This window comes from Cetorhinus maximus, chromosome 11 (assembly GCF_964194155.1).
Source record: "Cetorhinus maximus chromosome 11, sCetMax3.hap1.1, whole genome shotgun sequence".
NCBI classification, from domain to species: domain Eukaryota; kingdom Metazoa; phylum Chordata; class Chondrichthyes; order Lamniformes; family Cetorhinidae; genus Cetorhinus; species Cetorhinus maximus.
Window position 1 is genome coordinate 87,336,700 of NC_135889.1, and position 16,742 is coordinate 87,353,441.

The following is a 16,742-nucleotide window of genomic DNA, read 5'->3' on the forward strand; positions in this document are numbered from 1 at the left end:
ATGACCATCTCCAACATGAGAGAATCTAACCATCTCCCCATGACATTCATTGGCATTATCATTTCTGAATTCCCCCATTATCAACATCTTGGGAGTTCCCATTGATCAGAAACTGAACTGGATCAGCCCTATAAATACTACGGCTAGAAGAGCAGGTCAGAGGCTCAGAATTCTGCATTGGCAACTCACCTCCTGACTCCCCAAAGCCTTGGAAAGAAGGGTATACAAATCATTGTAAAAAGTGATTTGGCGATTCAGCCAAGCAATCTGGTCAGTTGCTGAAGAATATGATCACTGGCAAGTGAGCGTTCATTGGATGACCATATGTCTAACGTCTTGTAATGTATTTGTGACTAACAGGTGTATTGCTAATGGGTGTATTGTATTGTTAACTGCCGTTCCTACCAAATCTCGTGAAGACATTAGTGTTAAATTTGGATTTTGATTGTTGTCTCATTATTTCTCAAAATTCTCATATCTGAATAGTAGACCAACCTGTCAAGGGTAGAAGGTTGTGTCTTACAGGATCAAAGACACTGAAGCACTCCCTTAGTATTGCATTGGAGTGTCGGCCTTGATTTTTATGCTCAGGTCTTTATTATTTTCCAACTTCAACTTGGTTAAGAGAAGAGTTCTCTCAAATACTTGGTAATGCCAGGCTTTCAAACTTTTGCATCTTAATGGTCAACTCAAAAGCTAAGAGATCTACTGGCTATTAAGTTGTGGCTAGAGGACATTATCCAAGAGCTGAGTTTATATAGTGTTGAGTGAACTGAAGAATGCATGTGAAAAAATGGATTTGACACACTTTTAAGGGTAAGTCTAAATTCAGCTTCTCTCACATTGATTCCAAAGGTTTTAAACAGTTCCATACAATGCATTGATATATAACAGTTATGACAAGTTACCACTCTAGTCGATTCACTATTTTAACAAATGGAACAAATTCACTCTGGAGACTCATGGAACGTAACATTTATCTCACAGTTCAAGCAACTATTGTCCAGCAGCTGCAGAGTAAAAATCATCACTCAGCTTACCAGTGTAATACTTGTGCAACAAAAATCATCTAATCTCATTTTGACAGTTTGAATTTATTTGGCCAGTTTGACTGGACAATTAAACAAAACAGAACCAGTTCTAAATACGGTGCCATCTCAAGGATTGCCTGAAGTGTATTATTGATATACATGACAATGTTTCATAGCTTACAATTACCACAATTTCTTTTCATAGTGTAACATTTTGAATATACAAAGTACCCACTTCTAAATTATTGTACCACTAAAAGATGAGTAAATCATACCAACGTGGAGATGAGTTAATTTTTGTACAATTGATTTTATTCATCTTTTGTAATTGTTTTTCTATTATTTCCACTCGGTAAGCATTAGGCACCATCAAATAGAGCATGCTTCAGGCATAAGCTAAAGACCTCAAGGTCATTTCAACAATATGCTTGAATACAAACCTCAGAAGACTACCCATGTTGCAGCAATGGGATAGTTCTATTTTCCACAATTTGATTATTTCTCTATGAATTAAATTGGCAAATTAGTTTACGAGGGCCAATTTATTATCTGCTTTGATGAGTTATGATGGGTTGTGTTAAGTTTGTTCAAATTAATTTCACATAAGATTCTAACAGTTTTGAGTGAGAAAACATTGCCATCGATTCAGTCTAGCCTGAATTTAGAGTCCGATCTTATAGGGAAAAGAACAGCATTCTCACTCTCAGGATATGCATGAGTTTACTCACAGATTCCAATAACGCTGTTTATGTAGTTAAACACACAATTTGCCTACCCTGTTTTTAAATGAGCAAAGTGAGAAAACCAACAGTTCTTGCCTCTACACTTGTTAAGAAAAACACAACTACTGCAAATGTTAAAGTAGCTCTTACCAGCTGCTGTCCTGCTATGCCCCATGCTGCATATTGTAATACAGAATTTGCCACCTCTGGGGGATTCAGTTCCCTCACTTCCCTTTAGTAAACAGAACATTGAAAAAAAAATTAGTGGATTTTGCATAGCTTTTAAGAAAATGGAGTTGAATCAAATTTTGCTAACATCAACTAAAAATGATATTTCTAAAAGGAAACCTGTGACATCAATAAAAATTGCATTAGTTGCAAATTAAAAGTACATTAGTAAAAAGCTATGTGTTTATCCTTAGAGAATAGAAAACAACTGAGCTAGTAAGAATTTGGATTAACTTTGCATTCAGATAATGATATGAATATAATGGAATGCAAACTCTCTGAAAAGAAAGTTAAATGTTTTGGCTCACTTCTACCCAATTTTAGCCTCAATAAGTCTTCATAAAGAACACCCTTCATTGCTCAATGTTGTTCAACCATTTTGACGGAGATAATTTTTTTTTCTCTGCCAGCTTGGCTGGAATAAATGGATAAAGTTGTTGCCTCTCAGGGTAATGTCACATTCAGCCCATAAAGTATCTTGTCAAATGGTAGGAAATGAATCAGAATGTGAGCAGGACTAGACAGTCACCACTGAATCAGTGGTACATCCACTGGCACAAAGTAGAAGAAAACCACCTCAATCACAAGAGGGTCATACAGACATGCTATGTCATTTATTCCTTCCACTGGAGAAACACCTAATAGGACCATAAAAATAGGCTCTGAAGGAAACACGCTTGTTCACATGGGGAAGCACAAGAGTACAAAACACTGACCGCACAGCAACTAATCACAAGCTTAGTGAAGAAATTAGTTGCATTTTATTTCAATTTTAAGCAAAGAGTTTCTGCCTGTTTATGCAGAATGAAGTTACTGCAGATGCAAGGATGAACTTCAATTGTAACTTAATTAGTGCAGTGGACAATGTTGGGGATGTTTTTGATTTCGCTACAAGGCTGGACCGCACTTTGGCAAGTCTATTTGTGAGATAAGGTCAACCATACAGGTCAATGTCTGGCTACATAGCTTTCTTACAGCAATGTCGTAAAGGTTAATAGCAGTATGGTCTTACAATACAGGCTAAAGTTAGGCCTTTTCAAATGGCAAAAGGTGAAACATGCAACGGACAACAATGATCTTTGTGTCCATTGTGGGCCAGTATTTTAAGTGTCTCTGAATGCTGTTTGAAGATGCTAATAGTCCCTTCTATGATTATCCAGATAAATGTATGGCACCATTGAACCTAAATCCAGTTTTTTTTCCCCAAAGCTGTCATTGGCCAGGGTCCTTAGAATAGCCTTTTGTCCCCTATGCACCGTCACTGAAGTTTGCCTTCTCTTTCAAATAATCCATGCAAAGAGGGTTACCTTAAAATAAATGATTTATAACTTCTGCCTGGAAATGGGCATTGACCTGCATGCATTCATGTTGCTGATCTTGGATCACCTGGACATTGGTGGTGTGAATGTCCTTATAGTCATGAGTGCTATACCATAATGTCGCAGAATCCAGGACACCATTTGTGCACCATCAGTAATGCTCTGGACTTTTGCAAATCTTCTGATTGGAAGAATTGCATTGTCTTGTCATTCTGCTGTTCTTTATCCTTCAAATATTTGCCCTGGTGAATAAAGTGTCAGTGACCTGTGTAATAGATAAAAGCAAAAAACTGCGGATGCTGGAAATCCAAAACAAAAACAAAAATACCTGGAAAAACTCAGCAGGTCTGGCAGCATCTGTGGAAAGGAGCACAGTTAACGTTTTGAGTCCGCATGACTCTTCAACAGAACTAAGGAAAAATAGAAAAGGGGTGAAATATAAGCTGGTTTAAGGTGGGGGGGGGTGGCAAGAAAAGCTGGATAGAGGGCCAGTGATAGGTCGAGATAACCAAAAGATGTCACAGACAAAAGGACAAAGAGGTGTTGAAAGTGGTGATGTTATCTAAGGAATGTGCTAATTAAGAGTAGAAGGCAGGACGAGCAAGGTACAGATAGCCCTAGTGGGGGTGGGGTGGGGTGAAGGAATCGAAAAAGGCTAAAAGGTAGAGATAAAACAATGGATGGAAATACATTTAAAAATAATGGAAATAGGTGGGAAAAGAAAAATCTATATAAATTATTGGAAAAAACAAAAAGGAGGGGGAAAATCGGAAAGGGGGTGGGGATGGAGGAGAGAGCTCGTGATCTAAAATTGTTGAACTCAATATTCAGTCCGGAAGGTTGTAAAGTGCCTAGTCGGAAGATGAGGTGCTGTTCCTCCAGTTTGCGTTAAGCTTCACTGGAACAATGCAGCAAGCCAAGGACAGACATGGGGGCATGAGAGCAGGGTGGAGTGTTGAAATGGCAAGCGACAGGGAGGTCTGGGTAATGCTTGCGGACAGACCGAAGGTGTTCTGCAAAGCGGTCACCTGCGTAATAGATCTTTGCATTACTGATTCACTGATACAGCAGGGTCCACTGTGGCATACCAGGAGGACCAAGAATGAGGCCAGTTATGACCTTGATTGCCATTGGTGGTGTAGTTCTATGGTTGAGGGATGTTTCCGGATCAGCTTGTAGCAGGTCGCACAACTCCATCACTGTCTCCATAATAATCCATAGCCCTCTTCCTACAGATAGTTCAGTTTCCTAATGTGCAGGTTTGAAGGGTATCAAGTGCAGTCCATGCACAGGAAGCTAGAAACAAAGGCCTCCTACTGTTGGCCAGTTTGCGGGAAATTAATTTGCTGGACCAGTTTTCCCACTAGAAATCTATTCCATGTTAAAATGCTGACAACCCTCCTGCACACTCCACACGCTCCCAACCATGCTCCACTGGAATCATTTCATTACCAAATAGGAGGCTATTATAAAAGGTATATAAGTTAAATAGAGGAAAACTACTCCTTAAATAAGTAAGGACCATATATTTAAGATGATTATCCGCAATGATGAAGTAAGAGGTTAGGACAATATTTTGTTATGCAGACAGATGCTAGGACATGGAATGCCTCAACAGAAACATTGATAAATGCAGTATCCATAAATGATTTTAAAAGAGAAGTCAATATATATTTGAAAAGCAAAATTTATATGGACAGGAGATTTTGGATAGATTTGTCAGAGTCAGCACAGGTTTGTGATTCGTGATTCTCATTGCAGAAATATCACAGATTGTCCAGGTGTCTCACCACTATACATCTGGCCATTGCCTGCCTATTAGATCCAGAAATTGGATGAATAATTCACTATCTTTAGGCTAACTTCCAAGATTAACTGCTCCTGAATTAGATGCGTCTGGATAGAATGGGGTCTTTGTGAAACAAATTTTAAAAAAGATTTACCATGTTTGCTTGACGCCTATTATGATGGTGGAGAAATGCATATATTGATGCACTTTCCCTATTTCCCTTTCTGCATGGATGCTTGTGTGTGTTTTTAGAGGAGCAGCCCATCCAATCTGACTGAGTTAGACCAAATTTTATGGGTAAATAAGTCACAATTAGTTCAGTTGCATTCACCGCCATTTATCCATAATTTTAAATAAAGCAAGAGAAACTTTGATGGAAGCAGCTTATTATTTATGATTTAGTGCAACATTATAATCCAGAATTAAAGGTGTAAGCAAGGTGGCCTAATCCTTCAATGCTCTCTTACAAAGCTTTTTCACTGGCTTGCGGCAGGGATTGATGAATACATCACTCACTGACACTTTTGCTTCTGTTAGAAGTAATAAAGAAATCTAATGATTCTTGTTCTCCCTCCCAACAATTCTTGATTGGTGGAGGATAGTATGGAGGATTGCAATTGTAAAATAATGAAAGACGAGGGGCAAATGGCAAGAAGGACTGACAAATTAATGCTATATGGAAAACCTTAAAAGCATTCAATCTGTGTTACCATCACAAAATGGAATGTTTGCCTGCAGTTAAAATCTTTAATATTTGATTCAATTCTTACAAACTATAGAGAAAATTGGAGCTTTTTGAAATAACTTCACAATGAGATATTTCACTGACCTGGTATGTATGTCGTAAATAGCATATGATGCAGTGTAAGAATGGTGATAGACCTGTAAAAGATTTAAAAAAAAAAATCATTGCATTATACAAAGTAATGGCTTTGCTGGCTTTTTGTGCTTTATCTATTTGGATTCTGCCCTATTGAGCATTCGCTTTCCTTTGAATTTAGTCACATGACAAAGAAATGAAATGCAGTGGTTATTAATTTGTTGATATTGTTGAGGAAAAGAACATTTAGCCAAAATGCAGTATATTTTCTTAATAATTCTGATACATATTATTACTACATGTATTTTTCAAAACATAAGTGTTCATATCACAATTCATACTTACATAACTAGAATTTTAGGTATTAACAAGAGCAAAAGTATTCTATTGCTAATAGCCTTGATCAATTTTAAACATTGGGACAGATTTTAACTTGGGCCATTGGGTGCAAAAGGAACTGCAGGAGCCTGAAAATAGCTCACTACCTGCTTATGTCAGCACTTCGGCTGCTGCCATCTTTAAAGGGACTTTCCTCCAAAACACCTGCCTGCTTCAGGTAGTAGCCCTTTCTAGTATTTAGGACACTGATTGCCATTTTTCCCATCAACCAGGCAGACCATATGCTGTGTTTGCTTTTCAGGACAGTACTGCAAAAGGGGCACCAAAAAGGTACATTTCCAAATCTTTGTTGGGCCTGGAGGAATGACTGCTTGCCTGCCCGCCAGAGCTTTATTCCTGCTAGTGAGGATACCCTCCGGGCCACCCTACCTGAAGCTGGTGAGCTGCAGCACGCATCCATTTGGTGCCTGCACTTGCTGGCAAGATGTTAATGAGGCCTGATGCTCGAAAGGGCCTCCTACCTGGAGGATGGGGCGTGCTCTGCTGGTCAACTGCCTGACTATTAAAATCGCTCTCATTGAGTTTCACATCAGGTCTGTAGATCTTGACATATCGCTGATGAATCATTCAATGTATTTAAATCTTAAATTTCAGGAAATAATTTCTTCCACTCAATAATGAGAGTCTCCTGAGTAAAATAAGTGAATATATTACAGCTTGCTCTCAGACAGTGTAATTAAGCTCAAAGAGTTAACTCTAATGGGAATTCTACAATCTCTAGAAGTAATTTTCAAACCACTGTTCCTATAAATATTTCACATTTCTAGCGCAGTGAGATAATGGATAGTACCCTTTCAGTGGTTACAGTAGCCTTATTACAATCAGATATTACACAAAACATAAGGTTATCAAAAATTGCACAATATTATGTTATGGAGCACCACAAACTGCAATTAAAGGATCTAGGGAAGTTTAAATGTTGAAAAACCCTAACATGCTACATCTTCTAAATGAAAGATATGTATACATATGATTTTTCATGAAAAACCTGCCAAGGGAAAATATATAAATATTCTGTAAAGAAACAGAAGTCTACAACATAGAAGGAAGCTTTCCAGTCCAGCATGTCTGTTCCATTTTTCTGCTGGCACAATATAAATTTCATCCTACTGCCCTGCTTTCTCCTTATATGATATCTTGTGCTACAAATGTTTAACTAGATTTCCTTAAAATATCTAACGGTTTCTGCCTCACTCTATTTCCTATGTACAGAAATTTTTCACAATCTGTCTACCCATGCGTATTGACAGTTTTAAATTGCCGATGCCTTGTCAGTGGCTTCACAACCAGAGGAGCTATGGTTAGATGAAAGAGGTAATTACAGAGATTATCTGAAACATCATAACTGGTGTTTTCTCTTACAAATGCTGACCAACTTGTTGTGTACTTCCAAAAATTTATGGTTTTTTTTGTAATAATTCTGTCACAGCCCATCAAAAAACTTTATTAAATCTCCTCTGAGCCAGCTCTGCTCCAGCAGAAATAGTGTTGTAAGTCTCTCCTTATAGTTATAATTTTTATCCCTTGAATCAGATGAATCCATGTCTTATTATTTCTATGGCTTTAATGTAACACCTATAGTATAGGCCCAAAACTAAACACATTTCTCTAATTGTGCCTTAACCGCTGCCTGCACAAATTTATCATTATCTCTTTACTCATACGCTCTGAGCTCCAACCATAAACCCTAATTTATACTGATTTTAGTAAGGCTAATCTACCTCAACTGTGAAGAATTACGTATTTACACTCAGAGATCCCGCTGCTCCTCCTTTCCCATCAGGAACAATTTATTGAGTGTTAAAGACCAAACTCACCCGACAACAATTGTTAAAGTTCATTTACATAATACAACTGTAACACCTGCTGCTCAATTAGGCCAATTTGGAGAGCATGGCAAAATAGTTTAAATTGTCTGGGGATACAATTGGCAATCATGATTAGTTAATTAATTGAAGTTACTCCTTGAATGGAGATTGGAATCTTGGGCAAAACAAAAATAAAAATACCTGAAAAAACTCAGCAGGTCTGACAGCATCTGCGGAGAGGAACACAGTTAACGTTTGGAGTCCGTATGACTCTTCAACAGAACTAAGGGAAAATAGAAAAGAGGTGAAATATAAGCTGGTTTAAGGGGGGTGGGACAAGTAGAGCTGGATAGAGGGCCAGTGATAGGTGGAGATAACCAAAAGATGTCACAGACAAAAGGACAAAGAGGTGTTTAAGGTGGTGATATTATCTAAGGAATGTGCTAATAGGTGACATTAAGGGTAGAAAGCAGGACGAGCAAGGTGCAGATAGCCCTGGTGGGGGTGGGGTGGGATGGGGGGAAGGGATCGAAATAGGCTAAAAGGTAGAGATAAAACAATGGATGGAAATACATTTAAAAATAATGGAAATAGGTGGGAAAAGAAAAATCTATATAAATTATTGGAAAAAAGGGGGATTGGAAAGGGGGTGGGGATGGAGGAGAGAGCTCATGATCTAAAATTGTTGAACTCAATATTCAGTCTGGAAGGCTGTAAAGTTCCTAGTCGGAAGATGAGGTGCTGTTCCTCCAGCTTGCGTTGAGCTTCATTGGAACATTGCAGCAGGCCAAGGAGGGACATGTGGGCATGAGTCCAGGGTGGTGTGTTGAAATGGCAAAGCGGTGACCCAGCCTGCGTTTGGTCTCTCCAATGTAGAGGAAACCGCATTGGGAGCAGCAAATGCATTAGACTAAATTAAGGGAAGTGCAAATGAAATGCTGCTTCACTTGAAATGAGTGTTTGGGCCCTTGGACGGTGAGGAGAGGGGAAGTAAAGGGGCAGGTGTTGCACCTTCTGCGGTTGCATGGGAAGGTGCCGTGGGAGGGGGTTGAGGTGTAGGAGGTGATGGAGGAGTGGACCAGGGTGTCCCGAGGGAACGATCCCTGTGGAATGCCGTCAGGGGGAGTGAAGGGAAGATGTGTTTGGTGGTGGCATCATGCTGGAGTTGGCGGAAATGGCGGAGGATGATCCTTTGAATGCGGAGGCTGGTGGGATGATAAGTGAAGACAAGGGGGACCCTATCATGTTTCTGGGAGGGAGAGGAAGGTGTGAGGGTGGATGCGCGGGAGATGGGCCGGACACGGTTGAGGGCTCTGTCAACCACCGTGGGTGGAAAACCTCAGTTAAGGAAAAAGGAAGACATGTCAGAGGAACTGTTTTTGAAAGTGGCAACATCAGAACAGATGCGACGGAGGCGAATGAACTGAGAGAATGGGATGGAGTCCTTACAGGAAGCAGGGTGTGAGGAGCTGTAGTCGAGGTAGCTGTGGGAGTCGGTAGGCTTGTAATGAATATTGGTGGACAGTCTATCAACAGAAATTGAGATGGAGAGGTCAAGGAAGAGAAGGGAAGTATCAGAGATGGACCATGTGAAAATGATGGAGGGGTGGAAATTGGAAGCAAAATTAATAAATTTTTCCAGGTCCAGACGAGAGCATGAAGCAGCACCAAAGCAATCATTAATGTACCAGAGAAAGAGTTGTAGGAGGGGGCCAGAGTAGGACTGGAAAAAGGAATGTTCCACATACCCCATAAAGAGACAGGCATAACTGGGGCCCATGCGGGGACCCATAGCCCCACCTTTTATTTGGAGGAAGTGAGAGGAGTTTAAGGAGAAATTGTTCAGTGAGAGAACAAGTTCAGCCAGACGGAGGAGAGTAGTGGTGGATGGGGATTGTTCAGGCCTCTGTTCGAGGAAGAAGTGGAGAGCCATCAGACCATCCCGGTGGGAATGGAGGTGTAGAGGGATTGGACATCCATGGTGAAGAGGAGGCAGTTGGGGCCAGGGAACTGGAAATTGTTCATATGATGTAGGGTGTCAGAGGAATCACGGATGTAATTGGGAAGGGACTGGACAAGGGGAGAGAGAATGGAGTCAAGATAGCAAGAAAGGCAGGAACAGGCTGACACGATTGGTCTGCCGGGACAGTCCTGTTTGTGGATTTTGGGTAGGAGGTAGAAGCGGGCCGTCCGAGGTTGGGAGACTATGAGGTTGGAAGCTGTGGGAGGAAGATCTCCAGAGGAGAAGAGGTCAGTAACAGTCCTGGAAACAATGGCTTGATGTTCAGTGGTGGGGTCATGGTCCAGGGGGAGGTAGGAGGAATTGTCTGTGAGTTGACGCTCAGCCTCTGCAAGGTAGAGGTCAGTGCCCCACCCCACCCCCACTAGGGCTATCTGTACATTGCTCATCCTGCTTTCTACCCTTAATGTCACCTATTAACACATTCCTTGGATAATATCACCACCGTCAACACCTCTTTGCCCCTTTGTCTATGACATATTTTGGCTATCTCCACCTATCACTGACCCTCTATCCAGCTCTACTTGTCCCACCCCCCCCTTAAACCGGCTTATATTTCACCTCTTTTCTATTTTTCCTTAGTTCTGTTGAAGAGTCATGCGGACTCGAAACGTTAACTGTGTTCCTCTCCGCAGATGCCGTCAGACCTGCTGAGTTTTTCCAGGAATTTTTATTTTTGTTTTGAATTTCCAGCATCCGCAGTTTTTTGCTTTTATCTTGGAATCTTGGGGTCACTCCACCAGTCTTTTCTTTATATTACTATACATGGCCACAGATAAGGGACGGTTGTATTCTTATGAATCTCCAAAAGCTTCAATAGGCATTTTAATGGATTATCTGAAATGGTGTGCAATACAAAACTCATTCAGCTGCTGTTTCCTAAGAAAGTTAAAGCTAAAAATATTGCATTGAGGACAAGTTATTATTTAACCAATAATAATTTGGAATAGAAACAATATCACTAATTAAGCAGTAAATGTATGAAACCTGCAACATAGGTAAATAGCAGAAAGAAACAGGGGCAGGGCTGGAAAATAAAGCAGTTTTAATTTTGATGAATGGTGTGCACTCAAAAAGTTAACATAATCTGTACTCTCCATAGATGCTTCCTGACTGGCTGAGTGTTCCAATAAGTTCTGTGTTTGTTTCGGGTTTCGAGCAGCTGCAGTTTTTTTCTATCTGTTTACAGTCAAATGAATCCAGCCCAATGAGAAAGCAGATTCTGTAAATCTAATTCAATCACTCAGTTCATATGGTTTTGGATGTATCCATGTGCTGGTTATAGAAGGGCAAGTAGGAAGCTTCTCTCAATCTATTCTTGAGCAAATTCATTCATTTAAAATAATAATTGAATATCAATGAGCACTAAAAATGTAAAATAAACCTAGTTTCCATTTTATGTACAACTTGTATTTATAGCACCTTTAACATAGTAAAACATCCCAAGATGCTTCACTGGAGCATTAATTAAACAAAATTTGACACTGAAGTACATTAGGTGATATTTGGGGAGATATCAAAAAAAAAACGGTTGTAGTAACTAGGTGTACTGTCCCTCCCTCCTGCCAATCACTCATCATGTGATGGAATTTCGGGGGCTTGGACCAATGAGTTTATTGCGCAGGTAATCCGGTGGGTGGGGCTTCTGGCGGAGAGAAGCTCAGTTCTAAATAGTACAGTGAGTTGGTGGAACTTGTGAAATCGCACTTTCAGCCCAAACTGTCTGTGATCATGCAACTCTTCAAGTTTAATTTGAGAGTTCATTTCCCAGGAGAGTCCATTGCGACCTTCCTGGCGAATCTGAAACAGTTAACTGAATATTCTGAGTTTGGGGAGGCCTTGAATGATATGCTGCGGGACAGACTTGTTTGCGGAGTCAAGGACGACGCCATACAATGCCGCTTGCTAGCCGAATCTGACATTGATTTTAAACGGCCTGGAACTTTCTCTCACTATGGAAAGTGCTGCAAAAGACTTGCAGGGTTTGCAGAATGTGGATAATGATGATGTACTCCATGTTGGGCAGGAACCTGCCGGTCAGCGTGGCGCGAACAGCAGATTTTATGCCCACTACACAAAGACTTAGGACACCTAATGGTAACACATCAGCTAATAAGATGCAAATTTGCTACAGATGTGGAGGAAATCATGGAGCAGCCATTTGGGGATTCAAAGGGGCAGAATGCAATTATTGCCACAGGAAAGGATACCTGGTTAGGCAGAGCAGAACAAAAGATAGGCAAACAGCAAAACAACAAACGAATCTGGCTGAGCTCACTGATACAGCAAAGTCTCAGGCTGCCACTACTGATGTATACTCTCTGTATCATACGGCTGCTGTTAAATCTGAGCCCATTACAGTGACAGTGTGGGTGAATGGCAAGCAACCGCAGATGGAGGTGGATATTGGTGCTTCAGCTGCCGTTGTCGGGGAGCACACGTTCAAGTGCCTCAGTGAAGGGAGTCAGCCACTGACATTGGAGCAGACGTCCGCCAAACTGAGAACTTACACTGGAGAATCCATTTAGGTCAAAGGCATTGCTGCTGTCCCAGTCTGCTGCAAACAACAGACAGCCCAACTGCCTGTGATAATCATAAAGTGGGAGGGGCCCAGTCTTTTGGGTTGAGATTGGCTGCAGAAAATAAAACTTGACTGGTCTGAAATATTCCATTTGATGTCCGTTGGGATTCCAGAGCTCTTGAAGAAATATGACACAGTTTTTCAAGGCGAATTGGGAAAACTGAAGGCCATGCAATCTAAAATGCCCGTTGATCCCCAAGCAACACCACGTTTCTTCAAGGCCAGACCAGTGCCTTACTCACTAAAAGAAAAAGTGGAACCAGAGTTGTGCAGTTTGGAAAACTGGGAATAATTCAACCTGTCCAGTTTTCTGAGTAGGCCATACCTGTAGTCTCAGTTGTCAAGCCAGACCAAACTATACATATATGCGGTGACTACAAACTGACAGTTAACAAAACAGCAAAGTTAAACAAACACCCCATTCCTAGAATCAATGACTTGTGCGCCAAGTTAGCAGGAGGCAAGTCATATACAAAACTAGACATGAGTCATGTCTATCAATAATTGGAATTGGATAGCATGTCAAGAGAATACGTGACAATTAATATCCATAAAGGCCTCTACCAGTACACCCGATGACCTTTTGGAGTTTCATCAGCATGTGCTATTTTTCAGCGAACCATAGAGAGTCTCCTGCAGGGACTTCCACATATGGTTGTGTACTTAGATGACATTCTCATCACTGGACTGACAGAAGCTGAACATTTAGTCAACCGCAAGGAAGCGCTGAAAACACTTATGGAAGCAGGTGTGCATTGAAGTGAGGAAAATGCAAACATTTCAAACATCAGAGGTAACTTAACTAGGTCACAGAGTGGATGCTATGTGGTTGCATCCTGTTGAAGAAAAGGTCCAAGCAATTAAAGATGCACCATCACCCTCTAATGTGACAGAGCTGAAATCTTTCCTAGTTATGATAAATTACTACAGCCGTTTTTTACCTAATCTATCCACTGTACTGGCATCATTACATTTGTTGCTGAGAAAGAACCAATGCTGGTCTTGGGGTTCACAGTAAGAAGAAGCCTTTGCAATAGTGAAGAAACTGCTTCAATCGTCATGCTTGTTGGCACATTAAGACCCACCTAAACAGCTAGTGTTGACGTGTGATGCTTCTCCTTATGGTATAGGAGCCATTCTATTACATCAAATGGAGGACGGATCAGAAAGACCCATTGGCTACATTTCAAGAACACTTTCCCAAACTGAAAAGGGCAACTGTCAGTTGAAAAAAGGATTGTCATTGTATTTGGTTTCAAGAAGTTTCACCAATACCTACACGGGTGACATTTTACAATTGTGTCTGACCATAAGCCACTGACAGGTTTGTTCAGCGAAGACAAAGCTATTCTGCCCATAGCTTCAGTGAGAATCCAATGTTGGGCTTTGATGCTATCAGCTTATGAGTACACATTCATGTACTGCCCTGGCTCGCATATAGCCAATGAGATGCACTTAGTCGTCTTCTGTTACTGGGTAGTCTTATCAATACACTGAGTAGTCTTGTCAATACAAGAGTTAGTATTATTGTTAAATTTCTTGCATTCATCACCTGTATGTGCCAAACAGATCGAGAATATGACGAACAGAGACCCAGTACTGTCAAAAATCAAATAATTGTTTTACAAGGATGGTCAAGAACACTTGTGCCTGATCACCTAGGATGATTTTATTCCAGAAACAGTGAACTGTGTTGTCCAGATAGAATTTTGCTGTGGGGTTCAAAAGTCGTGGTCCCATGAGCGAGAGTCACTCTTGGCAAAGCTCCACAGTGCAATCTCAGGCATATCGAAGATGAAGATGCTGGCATGTAGCTATGTCTGATGGCCAGGAATAGACAGTGACATGGAGAGCATGGTTAAACACTGTTCCCTTTGCCAGCAACACCAGAAACTACCTGTTTCAGTTCCTCTTCACCCATGGGAATGGCCTGGTCAACCTTGGGTTAGGTTGCATATTGACTATGTGGGTCCGTTTCTAGGCACCATGTTCCTATTAATCATCAATGCACATTCAAAATGGCTTGATGTCTATGAAATAAAAAAGCCAACTTCAGCCGCAACTATTGAAAAGCTGCGTCATTCCTTCAGTATACATGGTTTACCTGAGACTATTGTTTCTGATAATGGAACAGCTTTCAACAGCATGGAATTTCAGAGATTCACGGACCTGAATGGTGTCTGACACATAAAGACCGCTCTCTGGCATCCTTCATCCAATGGTCTCGCCAAAAGAGCTGTCCAGGTCTTTAAAGCTGGTATGAAGCAGTTATCCGGAGGTACTCTGGAGTACCGCCTTTCCAGATTTCTCCTAAGTTACTGTATAACACCACATACTACTACGGGCTCAACAGCTTCAGAGTTACTGATGAAATGCTGTTTGCTTACGTGTTTACACCCACACTTGGTGTTTCCAAATCTAGAGTGGAAAGTGACATAGAGCCAGAATAATCAAAAACTGAACCACGATCTACACAGCAAGGCTCGTACGCTCCATGTAGGCAACCCAATGTACGTGCATAATTTTGGAAGTGGACCCTGTTGGACTCCAGGAGCCATCATTTCAGAGACTGGTCCATTGTCTCTTCAAGTGCAAGTCAAAGATGTAATTGTATGTAAACATGTAGATCCTATTAGGGCTAGAGAACCATCCCAACGAATGCAAGATCAACCTGTGCTTGATGTTTCGCCGCCGACTTCTGAGGTGTGTGATCATCCTAGAGTTGACATTCCAGACATATCTAATGAGTTGCCAAATACAGAACTATCCAGTTCCAAAGATGTATCTTTTAGTGCAGCTCCAGGTCCTGTTCATCCTGTTCAGGAACCTCCTTCGGGAGAGCTATGCCGTTCTAACTGTCTCCGCCGAGCTCCTCAGTGACTTGATCTGTAATAACCAGAGGCTGTGCAAATGTTTGCTCGTTTTTTTACTGTAACTGTAAGGGGGAGAAAGCAAAGTAACTAAATGGGTCGTCCCTCCCTCCTATCAATCGATGTGATGCGATTATGGGGGCTTCGACCAATAAGCTTTTTGCACAGGTAATCCGGTGGGTCAGGCTTCTGACAGAGTAATCACGTCTAGCGTGCAAGCACTTCTACATGTCTCCTAAATAAGGTTTAGCCTTTTCTTCAGCTGCTCCAACAAGTTATTACACTAGTCAAAGAGATAGGTTTTAAGGAAAATTGTAAAGGAGTAAAATGAAGTAGAGGCGCAGAGGTTTAGGGAGAGATTTTCAGAGCTTACAGCCTAGGAATCTGAAGCAGGACTGCTAATGGTGGAGTGATGAAAGTCAGGGTTGCTAAAGATGCCAGCACTGGAGGGTGTAGAGATCTTAGAAGGTTGTAGGGTTGGAGGTAATTACAGAGATAGCAAGGGGCAAGGTCACAAGGTCCTTGAAAACAAGGATCAGAATTTTAAAATTGAGGCGCTGCTTAACTTTAAGCCAACATAGATCATGAATATAGGGCGATGAATGAACAGGACATCATGCAAGATAAGGACACAAGCAGCAGAATTTTCAATATCTGCAAGTTTACAGAGAGTCGAATTTGGAAGGCTGGCAAGGAGTGTGTTTGTAATAGCTAAGCCTCGCGCTAACAAATGTATGGAGGAGGGTTTTGGTAGCAGATGTGCTGAATCAGGGGTGAAGCTGGGCGATATTACTGAGGTGGAAATAAGTGGGTTTAGTCATGACATGGATGTGTGTTTGGAAGCTCATCTCAGTGTCAGATCGGACAACAAGGTTGCAGACAGTCTGGTTCAGCTTCACAGTTGCCAGGGAGAAGGATAAAGTCAGTAGCTAGCCAACAGAGTTTGTGGCAAGGACCCACAAAAAAGTAAATATTTTTAAACTTCTTAAAAAATTGCAATTAAAACAAATAATCTAATTTTGATACGGGGTGAAGAAAATTTCATCCCATTTGGAAAATCTAATAGTTCCACTATACCTGATCTAGTACAGTAAACTGAGCAAATTTTATTCTGTTTGATTCCAAATGAATTGAACAAATATCAGATCAATAAAA

The 16,742-nt window shown here is 41.0% G+C and overlaps 1 protein-coding gene across 1 annotated transcript in view; it reads right to left on the minus strand.

Moving 5' to 3' along the window:
- Positions 1 to 16,742, minus strand: part of dpp10 (dipeptidyl peptidase like 10) — a 942,753-nt gene that overhangs the window by 183,174 nt on the left and 742,837 nt on the right. Inside the window, exons 6-7 of the mRNA XM_078552405.1 lie at positions 5,919 to 5,971; positions 1,904 to 1,985 (exon numbers count right to left, since the gene is read on the minus strand). Coding sequence (XP_078408531.1) covers positions 1,904 to 1,985; positions 5,919 to 5,971 — 135 coding nt within the window. The remainder of the gene's footprint in view (positions 1 to 1,903; positions 1,986 to 5,918; positions 5,972 to 16,742) is intronic.